Source organism: Chinchilla lanigera, unplaced genomic scaffold, assembly GCF_000276665.1.
Source record: "Chinchilla lanigera isolate Chin_1 unplaced genomic scaffold, ChiLan1.0 scaffold00018, whole genome shotgun sequence".
Taxonomy (NCBI): Eukaryota; Metazoa; Chordata; class Mammalia; order Rodentia; family Chinchillidae; genus Chinchilla; species Chinchilla lanigera.
Genome location: NW_004955419.1, coordinates 5,742,578 through 5,759,599, shown reverse-complemented (window position 1 = coordinate 5,759,599; position 17,022 = coordinate 5,742,578). Strand labels below are relative to the sequence as shown.

At 42.8% G+C, this 17,022-nt stretch overlaps 1 protein-coding gene across 1 annotated transcript in view; it reads left to right on the top strand.

The window, feature by feature from the left end:
- Mrrf (mitochondrial ribosome recycling factor) overlaps nucleotides 1-9,256 on the top strand; it is a 50,380-nt gene extending 41,124 nt beyond the window's left edge. Inside the window, exon 7 of the mRNA XM_005382537.1 lies at nucleotides 8,339-9,256. Coding sequence (XP_005382594.1) covers nucleotides 8,339-8,416 — 78 coding nt within the window. The 3' untranslated portion in view covers nucleotides 8,417-9,256. The remainder of the gene's footprint in view (nucleotides 1-8,338) is intronic.
- The last annotated feature ends 7,766 nt before the right edge of the window (nucleotides 9,257-17,022 follow it).

Sequence of the window (17,022 nt, the reverse complement as noted above, 5' to 3'; positions counted from 1 at the left end):
GCTTATAAAAATACAGGTACCCAGGGCCGGGGATATAGCTCAGCAGCATCAGCGCCTGCCTGGCAAGCACAAAGTCCTGAAATTGATTCCCCGTAAAAAAAAAAAAAAAAAAAAAAATACAGGTACCTGAAGCCCCACTCCCAAAGATTAACCAATGAGTATATGGTAGGGGCCAGGAGTTTTTTAAATGCATCCCAAGAGATTTTCATATGGTAATTTCTTTCTTCCTTTTTTTTTTTCTTTTTTCTTTTTTTGAGACAGGGTCTTGCCATGTAGTTTAGGCTGGCCTGGATTCACTACACAGCCCAAGCTGGCATCAAACTCACAGGGATCCTCCTGCCTCAGCCTCCTGAGTGCTGGGATTATAGGCATGTGCCACCATGCCCAGCATCATCATAGTAAATTTCTTGAAAAAAAATTTTTTTCAGATAGTGAAGAGATCATTTCAGATTATCTGAAAAATATTTTCAGATACTGAGGAGTTTATGAAAGATGATTATGGTGGCATGGTAGAAAACAGACTGTAGGGAGCAAGACTGGAGGCACAGTGACCAGGAAGACTGGTGCAGAAATCCAGCCAGGAGGTGATGATAGCCTGAGCCATGCCAGGTGAGGAGAGAGGTAAGGAGGTGAATTTACCAGCATTTAGGAGATAGAATTATTGGTGTTTAGTGTACTGTAAAGGGCTTGATAGGCTCCAAAGCCCCCTACTCTCAGTAGAAGCATCATGTTATGAAGTTGGACTGGAGCATGGGCAGGATGGGCAGTCAAGAAGGAATAGGTCAGAGCAAGGAAAGCAGTTTGAAGCTAGGCAGAAGGTGACCAGCTGCTTTCCTTCTGGACTGCCAAGTAGAAGGCTAGTTGTAGGCCAGCCACAAGTCACCTGGGAAGAATATTACCTGGATTCCTGGGCCTTGCTCCTGCATTTTCTGATTTTGTATGTCTGCCTAGGAGTGTATGTGTTTAAAAAGCTTCACATGTAATTCTGCAAATATACATGTGCAAGATAAGGACCTAGAAGCCTTATCATGTAAAAAAAAAAAAAAAAATACTATTCTTTGTTGATGTCCAGTGACCTCGCGAAAGCTATTGACTCTTGGCTCCCCCACCCCACCCCACTCCCCTATAAAAAGAGATTGGTAATTTCTACCTTGAAGGGTTTCTCTGGGATGCTTGAAAGTACCCTTGAAAGGCCAGGTACTTAGGAGGCTGAGGCAGGAGGATTTTCTTGAGTTTGAGGCCAACTTGAACTTCATAGTGAGTTCAAGGGTAGCCTGAACAACAGAGTGAGACTCTGTCTCAAAAGCATCCTTGGAATACTTCACACTTAAACCCTCAAAGCTCACTTGCTATCTTTCTGCCCTCTTTCCTAGCATCAGCTCAAGGAGGAGTTTTATAGTTTAGGCTGACTTACTTTCTTTCATTCATGTCTTTTTGTTTTCATTCTTGCTGCATCTTCAGCTCTTTTTATTGTTTTGAGAGTCTCACTAAATTACTAAAATGCTTAGGCTGGGCTGGAATTTGTCAGTCTCCTGCCTCAGCCTCCCAGAGTACTAAGATTACAAGCATACACCATCACACCTGCCAAGGCTGGCCTTTTCTGAGCACAGATCAGGCCTCAAAATAGTTAGGGCCCTGGCCCTCACCCCAGCTGGACCAGCTTCTTGTACATTTCCTAAGGAATTCTGCCTGTGCAATGCATGCTGTGTGTTTTTATTGCTTCCTGGTATAAGCCTGTGGACCTAGCAGGTATTCTTTACTCAGCAGTTAGGGCATCTGCTTCAGGGACCAGAGTCAGCTAGGCTCCTTGAAAAGTGAAGAATGGTCAGTTAATCCGCTTGACAAAGACCCTGCTGGAATCCTTCATTTGTTAGCATTGGCCTTTCACTGTCCTCTTCAGATTAGATGTTTTTTTTTCTAGTACTTTTTGCTTTTATTTTTTCATAGTGGAAAGAGCTTTATTAGTTTTTCTGTCACTAAATTAGTATATGTTTATTGTAAACAAGAATGAAGAAACTCATTGAAATCTCATCGTATAGAGATGATCGTTAGCATTTTGGGGCAGTCCTTCAGGCACCCTGGCAGCATATTTATCATACTGTGTGCTGTATTTATCTTCCCAGGGTAAGCATTCTGTTAAAGATACTGTCACTTAAATGTTAGTTCCTCCTGTATTGTTAGTACTTCGGTTTACTGTCAAATGGGGAAAAGTTTGGGTAGGAAACAGCCTTGTGTGCTCTTCATTTTGTTCTTTTTCCATCGGAAGGCCCCAACCTAGAGTTTATGGTACTGTTTTTTTTGTTTTTTATATAAACAACGGTTCAGCTGATTATTGCTTCAATGCCTATAAAAATTTTGTTTGTTTACTTTTATTCCTGATTATCAAAGTAATGTCTGCTTATTACTGAAAATGTAAAATACAGAAAACTGTTTAAAAATAGGGAAGAAATTCATCCCGTAAGCTCACATTGCAGAGCAGCTGCTCTTCATGTTTTGGAATTTTTTTTTTTTTTAACACTACACAGTTTTAAACTGTGTTTGACTACACAGAGTATATATACACTTTTGCATCCAACTTTTAACTTTCTACTTGGCATTAAAGCCATTAGCATTTTTTTATGTCTTGAAAAACATTTTGTGAATGGTTATTTCTAAGGCCTGCTAAATAATTGATCTTATATGGTTCATTTTTAGAATCCCTCTTTTTGTACATTTATTTTGTTTTAATCTTTATATTATAAATAAAGTGACAATGAATTATAAGCCTTTATATTTCTTCTTTAAATTTTATTTTAAAGAGTAAAAGAAGGATAACAGTAATGGGGGGCTTACCGAATTACAGACAAAGTGGTAGGAAATTATCAATGGTTGTTGTTTTACATATCGTTATCTATAAGATAGTTTCTCAGGAAAACAAATAGACAAATAATAGTGAGTTACAAACAAAAGTGGTAGGAGATTATCAATGGTTGTTGTACTATACTTTGGTACCTTCAAATTGGTTTCTAAAGAAAAGAAATAGAGCTATATATGAGTGACCAATTGAATAATCATTGACTATTCTCAATGGTTGTTGTAGGAAACACATAGTAATAAACATACATCCATTTATGAAATAGCATAAGAACAATACAAACATTACAGAGTTATGAACAGATTAGTAGGGAAATATCAGTGGCTGCTGAAACACGTGGTGGTATCTTCAAAGTGGTTTCTCAGGAAGACAGAGGTACGCAAGAAAGATCTAACAAGTAGTTACAGCCTAAGGGTTGAGAAAAATAGTGTATTACCTCCTCACCAGTGACTCCTGTCACTGAGGTGTGACGGCTGAAAGGAAGGCCAGGATTGAAAAGGGGACCGAGAGACTTGCACCTGTGTCTAGCAACAGGCTGTTTTCTTTTTCCTCTATAGTCATGATTCCCCGGGGCTCATCCATGGAGATGACAGTCTGGCCAGAGGGAGAAGGCAGAGTATGCCCTGGGCCCCCTCATTCCTGTTGGACTAACTGGTAGGAGGGGTGTGAGCTCTGGGGCCTCCGCTTCAGAGGGCAGACTGATCTCCAGTGGTCTCCTTTGCATTCAGGGCATGGCCCAGGGGGCTTCTTAGGGCAGTTCCTCTTTAGGTATAAGCCTTTATATTACCTTAGAATAGGACTTCCCAAGCGTGGAATTACTGAACAGAAGAAATGCATATTTTTAAGGTTCTTAATATTTACTACTTAAATCATTTAGGGATTTTAGAAAGTGTGTATTTCACATTTTTTGCTTTTTCTAACTTCTAACACTTGAACCTGGAATTTTCATTTTATTTTATTTTGGTACCAAGAATTGAACTCATGACTTTACCCTTGCCAGGTAGGCACTGTGCCACTGGGCTACATCCCCAGCCCTAGAATTTTTAATGTGAGTCTAAAATGTTGATTATCTTAGAAGTACTACTTTTATTTCCATGCTCTACAGAAAAGGTTATTTTTATATAAATCTATATAACTTTTCTAGAGGATAATAAGGCAGTATGTATCAAAATCTGTACATTCCTGATTCAGTAACTTAGGAATTTATCCAAAATAATTTGTCAAGAATCTTATATACAGGGATGTTCATTGATGTATTATGCATAATAATAGAAAGCTAGTAGTGTAAATTTTTGATGGTGGGAAAATAATTGTTTTATTTGCATTCATTAGAATCTGTTAGAAAGACAGTCGTAAAAATGTAATACAGAGCTGAGGGTGTAGCTCAGTGGTAGAGCACTTGCCTAGCATGTACAAGGCCCTGAGTTCAATTTCTAGTACCATGCACACATGCACAAAAAAACCAGAAATTTTTAGAATTAATTTTTGTTGTTGTTTTATTTTGCTGTACTGGGGTTTGAGTACAGGGCCTTTACACTGAGCTATATCCCAAACATTGCAAATTTTTATTTTGAGACAGGGTGTAAGTCTCTTATATTGCCCAGGCTGGTCTCAAACATGTGATCCGTCTGCCTCAGCTACTCCAGAGTGCTGGGATTACAGGCATGCACCACCACACCTGACCTATAATTTATTGTTTAAAAATGGTGGTTTGTGATTCCTTTTTTTTTTTTTGGTGTTTTTTTTAGACAGGGTTTCACTATGCAGTGCAGGCAGGCGTTGAGCTCACTTTGTAGCCCAGGCTGGCCTTGAACTCACAGAGATGCTCTTGCCTCAGCCTCCTGAATGCTGGAATTATAGGCATGTACCTGGCACCACCCCTGGCCTCTTATGATTCCATTTTTGTAATGGAAAGTCACATACATAAAATAATTGGCAGCTTATACATATCAAAATAGGTATCTTTATTTTAGTTTTTTGTGATTTTTTAAAAATTTGTTTCCAAAATTATTTTGAGGTCAGATATTTTAAAACTTTATTTTAACATTTTTTTCATTTTTCATGTGGAAAAATGAAGTGATTTTAGTTGTAGTTCTGTCTCTGCCATTGTGTCTGACTCCTAAACTTTCTTCACCCCTCCAAACTGACCAACCCTCCACCCTAGCCAGCTCTGCTGAACAAGAACTAGGGCCTTTCTGCTCAGGACTCTGACATCTGCCAGCCTGCTGTTTCACCTTCACTTTAGTTTGCTGTAAATGAGCCTGCTGAACATTAAAGCAGTTGGCAGAAACCACCAGAAACTCAGGCCAAGATCCTTTCACTGCCTTCTGTCTCTGAGAAGTCAGCAAAGCTGGGTGCTGCTAGTGGACTAAAGGAGAGAGGGCTCCAGCCAGACCCGGCAGCAGGCAGTGGATGAGCTGGGCCTCTGCAAGGCTGATATGTGCGGACCTGCCCTGGAACTGCATTCTGTGTCCCTGCCATCCCCCTTCTGGCCCTGCCTAGCAAATGTGACCATAATGACCACAGTGATGGTGGTGGTAATACTGTCTTTTATGAGATAGCACATGGAAATGGAAAGGGCTCTTCCTCTGGATTCAGACAGGCCTGGATTCAAACCCTAGCCCTTTTACTTCTCAGCTGTGGTAGTCAGCAAATAGCTTCACTCTCCTGAGCATCTTTGCTCACTAAACTAGGACCAACGCTGCCTGTCCCACAGGATGGATGACATAGTATACTTAGAAAGTCACTTGCATGGCCACTGGTCTTAGGTAATTTTCGTCCTGTTTGTTCATCTCACTCATTTCCTGAACTTCGACTTTAAAGGCTCTGAGATTGACTCTTTCATTGACTGTCACAGCCTGACTGACATAAGGAAGGACCAGGCCAGGTGCTGTGTGGCCCCAAAGGGAGTAGGAGCACCAGATTGGCTGGCAGAGGTGGTGAGTTCTTGGCTCAGCCATACCACTGACTGTTGATGTGATCTTAGGCAGAGCAGTTAATGTACTATGGCTTGGTTTACTTCTTTATAAACCGGGATGGTTGGTCCCTATTGCATGTGCTTTATACAGGTGATGTGAAGTGGTTAGATTTAAATGAAGTAACAGAAACAAAACACTTATGTGGGGCAGAGATTATGATATAACAGGCAGGTGAAATAATGTTCATGATATATTAAAAAGAGATACCAATATTTCATATATTGTGGGGATTAAGTGCAGTTACGCATAGAAAAGTGTTAGCTCAGTATCTAAGTGTAGTAAGTACGTACTTAGGAAGTGGGAATTCGTTGCTGTTAATCATTAGTGTTGTCAGAAGTCTGATGAAGATTGAAAAGGTGAACCTGCCCATAGACTGTTCCCAAAGATGCCTTGTGCCAGTAATATGGTAAAAACTTAGTAAATGTTTTCACTGCTTAATTTGAAAAGAAGTCAGGAAGTAATAGTAAAAGTCATAGTAACACAGCTAACACTTGAATAGCAAATAATGAGTTTAAAATGCACTTGTATGGTCACAGTTTTGTTTAACTCTCATAAGTACTCTGAGCAAGGGACTGGCACCTTCTTTTGATAGATGAGGAAACTGCAACTCAGAGTGGGAAAGTGACTTGCACATGGCCGCCCCACGTCATCACATTCTTACCTTGGATACTCTGCCTTCCCTCCCTCTCCATCCCTGTGCCCAGACTACCCTCAGTGCTGTTTCTAGCTCTCCTCTGCTGACAGCCTGCTGGCGCTGGGCACCATGCCTTACCCGGCTAGGGACAGAAGCATCTCAGGGGTTTGTGGCTGGCTCAGTGAAGAGAGACCAAGTGCCATTCTTGAGTCCAGCTACCCTTCCAGAGTGTCTGACAGCTCTAGGAACTTTGCCTTTCCAGCTGAAAGATGTCCAGCTGTTGCTATGGCAAGAGCCTGGCTGCCTTCCTGGGACTAATTGTTGCATGTCCTGTTCAGTTTCTGCTCTTTCCAGTGCCTTTAGTTCCTGATTCCTGGCCAAGGCTTGTGGTTGGCAAATAAAGATGTCAAACAGTTGCTGTGCTGCTGAGGGTGCAGATCCCGGGCACCATGCTGCCACCCTCTAAGCTTCCTAAGCTTCCTCTAGTCTCATTGAGATGTAGGAGGGAAGCTCAGCGCCTACCAGGTTACATTGTTTCATGTTACACCCTTAGAGGGTATGTGGCTTACTGCAGAAAATTTGAAAATATAAAGAAACCCAGAAAGCACTGATTATTACTCACTTAGTAAATATTTCCTCAGAACTCGCTTTGTGCTAGGTCCTAGGTGAGATGTGACAGATACTGACATTACTGATACATTTCCTATCTTCCCATCACTTAAAGTTAACCACTGGTAGTATTTTGGCAAATTTCCTTCCACGTTTTAAAAACTACACAATTTTTTGTTCACGTATTTTGTAGATCATATCTTCTACAGATATACAGAATTTTGAATCTTGTTTTTGAAGGATGATATGAGCATGTCTCCATAGTATTATAAATATCCTGAAACATTATTGAAGCAGATACTTTTTTTCTGATTACAGATGTAACCCATGCTTGTTATAAATCATTTAAATATTTCAGGAATAGTTACTGGAATGTTATTCAGGTGTACATCCTCTACATATCTTAATCATTTTTAATGACTGTATGTGTTCAACTGCTTCCCCATTCTGTACCTTCAGGTTTTCTGATTTTTCATTATTAAAAATAAAGCTAGGATAAATATATTTGCATTATAGAACTTAAAATTTTCAGATCCTGTTCATGTGGTAATTTTTCAGTTGAGAAGTTTCACGGGTTGGATGGCGTGAACATTTGCATCAGTTTGAATTCCTATCAGTGATACACGAGCTTACCCATTTCACTGTAGCTTGTTGGCATTGAATATTGTAATTAAAAACCACAATATCAAATTTTGCTAACTATGATAGCTGAACTGTATCTTGTTTCAATTTGCATTTCTTCAGTGTCTATTGAACTTTCCATGTTTGTTAACATGATGTACTTCATCCTTTTTCAAGGCTTTTTTTTTTCTGCTTAACTCTTGAGATCTTAATATTCTTTTTATTGGTTCTTCTAAAGGGTTTCTGTAGCAGAGTGACTGAGGTGTAAGGTGTTCTGAAGGCTCATGAGAGACAAATAGGCCCCTTCTCTGTTTCGTAGACTATTGGCTGTGGAATCATTACCATGGATTAAATGTTGGCATTGCAACTTTCTAGCTTGTGTCCTGAATAAGCGACCTAACTTTCAGTTTCCTTATGTGCAAAATGCGGATAATAATAGTTATCTCATGGGGTTGCTTTTGGGAGCCAAAGTAAGAATGTATGTGTAAAGTTCTTAGTATAGTGCCTGGCTGGCACTCCATTCATGTGAACTTTTGTCACTATTATTATTTCCCACATAAACCCTTTCACATTTCTGGTGCGTTTATCCTCCTATCCTTCAGTGGCCCAGTTATCAGACTGTCTCACTGTGTATTCTTGCAGATCAGCCAGATGGCCGATGACACCATGGCAGAACTGGACAGGCATCTGGCAGTGAAAACCAAAGAACTCCTTGGATGAAAGTCCAGCAAGCCCAGCCACACTTCAGAGCCCAGGTTTTGGTGGATCCCACAGGTGGCAAATTGGCCCCATCTCTCACCCACTCCATTCGTGGGGAAGGCCGGCACAGTGCTGTGAGTTCACAGGAGGCCCAGCCTTCCAGTGGAACACTCAGACTTGTCATTCTCTTCCTCCTTGCCCTGCCTCCCTCTTTCTGCTCTGAGCCTTCTAATAAGGTGGCCCTCAGAGAGCATCCGCTGCTGGCAGAAGATCTTTACTCAGGCATTTGCCTTAGTGATGTCGCCAAGGGATTGGGACCATCGGCAACTTAGCTCCATCTGCTCATCACCTCGAGCATCTCCCCTTCAGACGGTCAGGCTCTGTCCCTGATTTTAAACTCTGCTCACAGTGACATCAGCTTTCGCCTGTGACTGGACTGCTTTGCTAGAGGCTCATTTCCACCAAGTGCTAAAATCGGAATAAATTGGAAAGAATAACAGCCACAAAGGTGGAAAAGACAGAGTTGGCCTGGATGGATGATCTCTAAGAACCTGTATATAAAACAAGACTAGTGCTTTTGTCTCTGGGCCATCTTCATGCATGCTGTGCTCTCTGCCTGAACCACTCTGCCATCCTCACAGGCCAGTCCTTTTCGTCTCGATGTCACATCCTGTGGGAAGTGTTCTCCCCACCCCAACCCAGAGCTCAATATTGGCTCTCATAGCTCAGTCTCCTGCTTTTATTTGAACCCTGATGATTCTTTTTTGCTAATTATTCTGTATTTTAGCATAATGCCTGGAACACATAGGTATTCCTGTATTTGTGTTGTGAATAAATTACATGCAGTAGCTACGCTACAAATGCTTTTTTCCTTTTATTTCTCTTGTTAACACTATCATTTTCCATTCTTAATTTTTGTCCTTGATATTTATAGTGATATTTACTTGATAGTGAGATACTTTTCCCCAGGGCCTGCCTATCAACAGAAAAGTGGTTAATTATGGCCCATCTTTGGGTGCTTGGTTAAGTGAGATTTTCCCCCCAATTTTTTTTTTTTTCATTCATTCATTTATTCACTCATTATATAGGTATCATGAACTAGATTTTGTTCTGGGCATTATTGGTAATCTTCACAGTAAATTTGACAAGTGTGTATTATTGCCATTTACAAATAGGAGAACTGAGACTTGACAGTGTTAGGTAGATAATCTTTCCAAAGTAACAAAGCTGGAAAGTGGTAGAGGGCTTTCATTATTCACTGTCAGTTTCATATTACAAAGAAGCGAGGCTTCTTGCTCAGGGTTATGCAGCTAGCAAGTGGCGAGGCTGGGATTCAGATTGAGACCTGATTCTAAAGTCTCTGCTCACTAATGGCAGAAGAAATAAACAACTGTTTTCAGACTATACGCTCACACTCAACACAGAACACTTCTGTGACCAGAGGTGTGAGACTTTTCCCCACACACCAAGCACTTCTGCCGTGGATACCTACTGGGTGTCTTATACTGTAATTTAATTCTGATGCTGTCTACCTGGAGGTAGTGTTGGTCCCATGGATTGTGGGCTCAGCCCCACAAAACTGCCTCCACTTTTGATACCAATTGTGACTCTGGGCCACTTACATTTCTGACTGACCAGCTACAAACTGGGTTCCCAGTCCCCACCTTTGACTGAGTTAATTTACTAGGACAGCTCACAGAACTTGGAAACATGTTTACTGAGCCAGTTTATTATAAAAGATACAGATAAAGAGGTACTTAGGGGGAGGTCATGGGGGAACTATTGCACTGAGCTTCCCTGGCCTCTTGGCACACCATGTTCCCAAAACCTCACATGTTCGGGATCTGCCACCTTGGTAAACATTTAGTAAGCACTAGTCATTTGTCAGTTACTGTACTGTGGCCTGGGAATTAAAAAATGAGTAAGACGTGGTCTTTGAACAGTGCCTAGTTTACCGAACTAGATTGTTATCTATAGTGTCTTGGGGAAGAAGATATGTGCTGGTTCTACTGGGTGTCTACCTTCATGGAGCCACTGTGGCCGCAGCAGGGACTGGCTGAGTTCCCTTGAAGCAGCATCTGCCTTCTGCTTGCTGTTTTACTCCCTCCAGTCTTTGTTCTGTACAGAGGTAATAAAAGGTTGTACTCCTGCTTATCCTGGTAGAACCTGCTTGAAATAACTAGTGAAAATTTAGGTCAGGATTAGGTCAAGGATGAAAGGAACTAACATAAGCTGCCGCTTGGTTTATCTGTCTTCACCAGCCCTTAGTGACCATCTTGCAGTCTATCGGAAGTCAGCCAGGAAACAGAGATAGGCAGAGCAATGAAGGAGCCCCTTTTGGAGCAAGCCACACGGCTTTGCTACAGTCTTTTGTGAGTGGCTGGAGTCCCCTACTCACTGCAAATGTTCTTCTCAAAGAACTTTTTTTTTTAATAAACAGAGGAAATGATATATCAATTATGTTGTAACTCCACTCCAAAGGCATTTGTTCTTAACAGCCAAATCCTCTGTAGTCTTTAAATAAACAAAAACTTACTTGGTGAACAGATGAGGAGGAAAATGAAAGATTTTCTATACTTGGGTTCCACATGTCAACAATTTCTCTCCTGTGTGTATATTGGCCAAAGCCGTGTATCATGATAAATGAATAAAGGAAAACCTCGAGGCCAGGGCAGTCAGACGGCTCAGCAAATGGCTTTCAGCTGAATGCTGTATTTCAGTTGACATTTATGGAAGAGTTTCTCTGTTGCTCTGCCTGTCAAGGCTGCAGTGGCGGTAGGGCCGAAGAGACTACCTGTTTGGATGTGCTAAGTAATGCGGATGCTGGAGTAATTCATCCCCGTCTCCCTCCCACAGTCTCCTTCACATGGAAAAACTCGGTGTGGAAATTCACTTGCCAGAAGAATTAACAACCTGCTCTGTCAGTTCAGCAGCTTTCAAAATCCTATGAAGAACGTAGGCAAAGGACTTCTTCTGTTTTTATTTTTTTTCTTGATGTGCATGTGTTAGAAATTAAAAAATAAATACAAAAAGTTAAAACTGAAACCCTCCAGTCTTACCTCACTTTAAAATTAGGTTTCTATCCTTGCAGATTTTTCTGTGTGCATAAATAATGTTTAAAAGGAGGGGAAGGAAATACTCTGTACATATATTCTGGTTTGGTTTTTTTCGGTCCAAAAACAATTGTGGCAAAAAAAAAAAAAAATTGTGGCCATCTATCCATGTGGGTACATACAAATATAATTCATTCTTTTATTGCAGCGCAGTATTGAGCATATGGATCTACCATTACTTATTTTATTCTTAATATCTATGATACTTCTTAATAAATGCATTAGAAGATATTTCTACTTAAAATTCTTTAAGACAGAAAACATTGCTATTCTAGGATTGTCTGGTAAATTCTACTCTTCCTCCTGCAATCTCAAGGCTAATATCTATTGAATGTTTACCGTGGACCAGGCACCATGCTAGACCCTTTATATGTGTTCCTACATTGTGTGTTTACATGTGAGAAAACTGAAGTTCAGAAAGGGTGTTTCTTGCCGACAGTCAAAGCTGTAAGCACTGCAGTGAGGTTTCAGACCCACATCTAACTGGGAAGCTTTGCGTGCTATATGAGCAATTCCTCAGATTGTATGTAGTACTCTTCTGGGCCTGGATATAGGAGAAGTTGAATTCTTGGCTTACAAAATAATCAGAAAGCTATTTCTAGTGAGAGTGCAGCTAAATAGCATAGTAGTCATCACATAGTAAACACTGAAGAAGTAGTAGCACTTACAGACAGTGAAGATGACATTCATAGCCCCCCGATTGACCGACTTCTCTAAGTAACGTTGGAGAACCATAGTCAGCAAAATGATGGCAAAGCAGTGAGTGCTGCAACAGCAGTAGTATTGAGAGCATCAATAAGGAACCTTTGGTTGTTGCTCTTTAATTTTCAAGGTGTTCCTCCTTTATCCCATTGGAACCATTGACTGAGACTGCAGTTAGGGATAGACTGATATCAGAGCTTATATCCTCAAAAGCCACTGAGGCTTTCTTTGTCCTAACAAATGGTCAGTTTCCATGATGTACACTTGAAGTATTCTCTTTTTTGGGGGGGGGTACACATTTTGATATGTATATATGAAATGTGTTTTACAAATTATGCTGTTTTGCTTTTCTCCATCCTTATTTTTCACCACTGAAGCATCTTGGGCTGAAAAGCGTGTATATCAGTTTCCTGTTACTAGCATTTCTATTTTTTCTTGCATTTCCTATAATTTGTTTTTATGAAACTGCTGCTGTGTTGTTGGATGCCTTGCTGGACTCCAGACTCATATCTTCATGCAGTGCTGGATCTGAGTTCTATCAAGACCACAGTCCTTGCTTGCTTTTTCGTTACATTTGCTTGGTATATCTTTCCCCTTTTTTTCATTTTCAGCCTTTCAGTATCACTATGATTTGGGTGGATTTCTTTTTCAGTATTGAGTTTTTTCCAATGAACCATTCTGAAATTCCTTTTTTCCTATTGATTTTCATTTGTGGTAAATTATACGTACAATATTCACCATTGTATCCGTGTTCAAGTGTATAGTTCAGTAGTGGTAAGTACATTCACATAGTTGTATAATCAGTTTCCTGAATTCTTGTTCACCTTGCAAAGCAAACTCTGCACCCCCAAGTCCGCTAATTCCCCATTGCCCCCTCTTCCTGGCCCTGGTGGCCACCATTCTACCTTTTGTCTATGAATTTGACTACTCTAGGAATGTCATATCAATGGAGCCAAATAGTTGTATTTGTCTGGCTTATTTTACATAACCTAATGTCCTCAGGGTTCATCTATGTTGTAGCATGTGTTAAAGAATTTCTTCCAACGCTGAATAAATTATGATGTATGTATATATGAAATTCCTTTTAATAGGCAATTTAAAATCATTTACATGTATTGGTAATGCCAATTTAGAGAAGCCATTTACTTTTTATCCCCACCCCCATACTGGGAATTAAATACAGAGCCTTGCTAGGCAAATATTTTACCACTAACTATATCCTCAGCCTTTTTTAAAAATTTATTTGGAGACAAGATCTTACTCAGTTGCCTATCTGGTCTTGAACTTGGAGTCCTCCTGCTTCAGTATGCCAAGTAGCTGGAATTACAGGTGTGCACCATCATACCCAGCTTCCACTTACTGTGTTTCACAGTCGGTCTTATCACTAAGTGATGTGGTATCTCAGTCTTCTGCACTTGGAGACTAGAAATCAGATTGAGCAGAAGGGTTGCTTCCACATAGTTCATTTCTTGCTGAATGAACAAATAAGTGATGTGCCTTGTCTTGTCCATTCTTGTTTTCTATTCTTCTGGCCTCTGTTTCATTCCATCCAGTGTGTTCCATTAGATCCCTGTGAAACATTCCACTGTGATTGAGACCAACCCTGTTGCACCAGCTAGTGACTCCGTCTGTTGGTGTTTCTCCTGCCTCCTGGACCTGTACTTGCCCTTGAGCAGCTCCACTTGGAAGTGCACATGCTCCTCACACTCAGCCAGCCCTGCCTGAAAGACAGCGCTCCCCTGCTCGCCTCCTGCATTTCCTGCTCACGGACAGGTGGCACCACCTGCCCAGGTGCCTTACCTATCCTCCATCCTCCAGTAAGTCCCTGGGTCCTGCCCATTCTCCCTTCAAATTACCTCTACTTTCCTTTCTAGTGGTGCTTACCTGGGAACATTTGTGGCAAATGTCGTGGCAGGCCTTGCTCAGGGCTCTAAGCATTTGGCCCCTCCTCAGAGGTAGACAAAGACTGACCCCAGAGGAGCCTTGTGTGAGCCCCTGCACCTTCAGTCTTTGCATCCCCTGGCCAACACACTGTGGCCGAGCAGGTGTGGAGGAAATATTTTGTCTGATTCTAATGGGCCTGCCAGGTCTTGATGGTAAGTGGAGTCATAATTATACCAGAACCCAGAGTTTCTCTAACTCTTCTCACCTGCTGGCTCAGGACCTCTGACCTAACCTGCTAAGTCTTACCTCAAAAGTTTCTGGACACCTCTTAAAGGCCCCACATGGTGCCCACAATCATGGGCGTCTACCATCCTCTGCCGGGCTCCATTGCTGGTACCTGGGATGCCGTTTGTAGAACCTTCACTTTGGCTCCTGCTGGGAGCGTCAGTGTCCATGACAGAGTGCTGGCTCCTGGGCTTGGGGTTGCCTGAGCATGCTGCGTGGGGTCTCTGCCGCAATCCCATGCCTGCCAGGGGTCCCCTGTGTTCCAAGGAAGCCTTTCCGGGCTCCAGAGCCCCTCGGGTCTTCCAGTAGAGCAGCTTCTCCCCAGGCTGACTACTGCCCCTGACTAGGGGCTCCCAGCTGGCGCATGGGTTAGGCCAGGCAGAGTAAGACAGGGCACAGATCCCTTCTACTTTCCTTCCCAGGCTGTGGCCTCGACCAAAATAGGTGTCTTCTTCAGCAGCCCGCTCCTTGCAGATAATAGTAGTCCCTAAGGAGCACTAGACATTGCGGATGTGTTGGGCAGCCCTAGGAGCTGGCTGTCATTCTGCTTGTTTTGCAAATAAGGGTGGAAGCATGGGAAGGTTAAGTTGCTTCGTCACTGACACACAGAGGAAGACTTGGGACCGAGGGAGGCTGGTACCTGATGCCCAGGGAGGCACCTTCATCACTTAGCTGAGACCAGTGGGGCAAGAAAGGGCCCCATGAGGTCAAGGAGAGCTTCCAGGTCCTGTCCCGGTTTTGTTCTTTACCACCAGTAAAGGTCACTCATGTCTCTGTGGTGCCAGGGAGGGGCTGGGCAGGACCAGTGGTTTCTAATCAAGAAGAGAACCTGGCCAATACCTGCTATTTTTATCCATCATTAACTTTTAAATGTAAACTTGAAAAAAAAGCAGTGTAGCAAATGTTTTCACTAAATGTATGGACTTTGTCTAAACTTAATTTAAAATGAAAATTAAGAACTATTGTACATTCCTGGATCTTGTTTTTCCTGCTTTTGTTTTGACATTAAAATATTCTTTTTATTATGAAATAAGAAGTTGATGATCTAAGAAAAATCCTTACTGAGAAAAATGAAGCATTGATCATCTGTTGGTTCTCTCCTTTTTTTTTGTTAACTTCACTGATGCATGAATCCTAAAGTCTGGGCACTAGGGGACCTCACGCCTACTCTTGCTGCGATGTCCCTGAGGCTGTCATCCAGGGGAAGCTGGAGCTGTAACTAGGGAGAGAGGAGGGAGGGAGGCGGTTTGACCCATGTAGGTGTCAGGGACCCCGTGGGTGAGCGAGCGCTGGCTGGGAGGCAGGGCTTGGAAACAGCACAATAGTCAATCAGGAGGGTTCCAAGACCCAAAAGGGAGGAGGGAAGGGTAGAGGGAGGTGAGCCAGAGAAGAGAGAGGGAGACGGGCAGAGATACACACAGGGACAGAGGGAGGGAGACAGAAAGAGGCAGCGGAATCAGAGACAAAAACGGAAACACAGGCAGCAGGCACGCACACATATGGCGCAGAGATCCCCACATGGAGACCCAGCCAGAGAGGTGACGAGGCCGCAGAGACAGACAGATGGTGACAGTGGGACAGTAACAGAGACAGGGCCATCTGTAGAGAGACCCAAGACACCTATGAAGACCGGCAGTGAGACACATGACGACAGAGACAGGGACATCCAGTACCCATGAGGAGAGCAGGCAACAGATGTCCGGGGACAGAGCCGGAAAGACCTTTTTTCCAAGAGAAAGAAAAATAGAAAGAGACTTACATATAAATGAAGGCTGAGTGAGGCAGGCAGAAAGAGGAGGGCGGGGCGGGAGCCAGGCAGCCCAGTCCCTGCGCAGGGTGTGGGTGGAGGAAGCTGCCGGGCTGCAGGGACTAGATAAGGCCGGGGGCCAAAGGAAAGCGGGGGAAGGAAAGACGTTTACACCCCCCGCCCCCCACCCCGGAGAAAGCCAGGGAGGCTGCCCCTGGCCCAGAGAACAATGGGTACTTGACCCCAGTGGGTCATTAATGAGACAATTAATGGAAAGAGCAACAGAAGCCTCCCCGGGGGAGGATGGTAAGAGTGGCTAAGTGGAATTATTGAGGGTGGCGGCGGCCCTGAGTGGGAGCCCATGTCCAGGGAGCCAGCTCCAGATTCCCGCCCGAGGCATGGGATCTCCCCCACCTCCCCTGCCAAGCCCTCGCCTGTCCCCAGCCACCTCCCAGCTTTCCTGTGCCCACGCCTTTGCTTCTGCCACTCCCTCCACCTGGAATGTCGGCCCCTGATTACATCCATCCAGGGAGCCACAGCCTTTGGTAGGTAAATAAACATGGTGCATCTATGAGATACTGGTGAGCCAGGGCCATAACTTTAACAAGAACAGAGCTCCCAGGGCCTGCCTGGAAAGCGTGAGGTCCTGAGTTTGATTCCCAGTATCCTACTCTCACCCCTCCAAAAGAAAAAAAGAACAGAGCTCCTAGTAGCACTCTGGGAGGCTGAAGCAACCCCTGATCTCAATCCTCTGTACCCCCACAATAGAACAGAACCCACCCCCCAACAAAATGAGCAGGGGAGAAAGCAAGCAAGGTCATACATATAGTATGGTGCCATTTAAGAGCAATACAAACAGAACAATTCTTTTTTTTTTTTTTTTTTTTTTTTTTTTT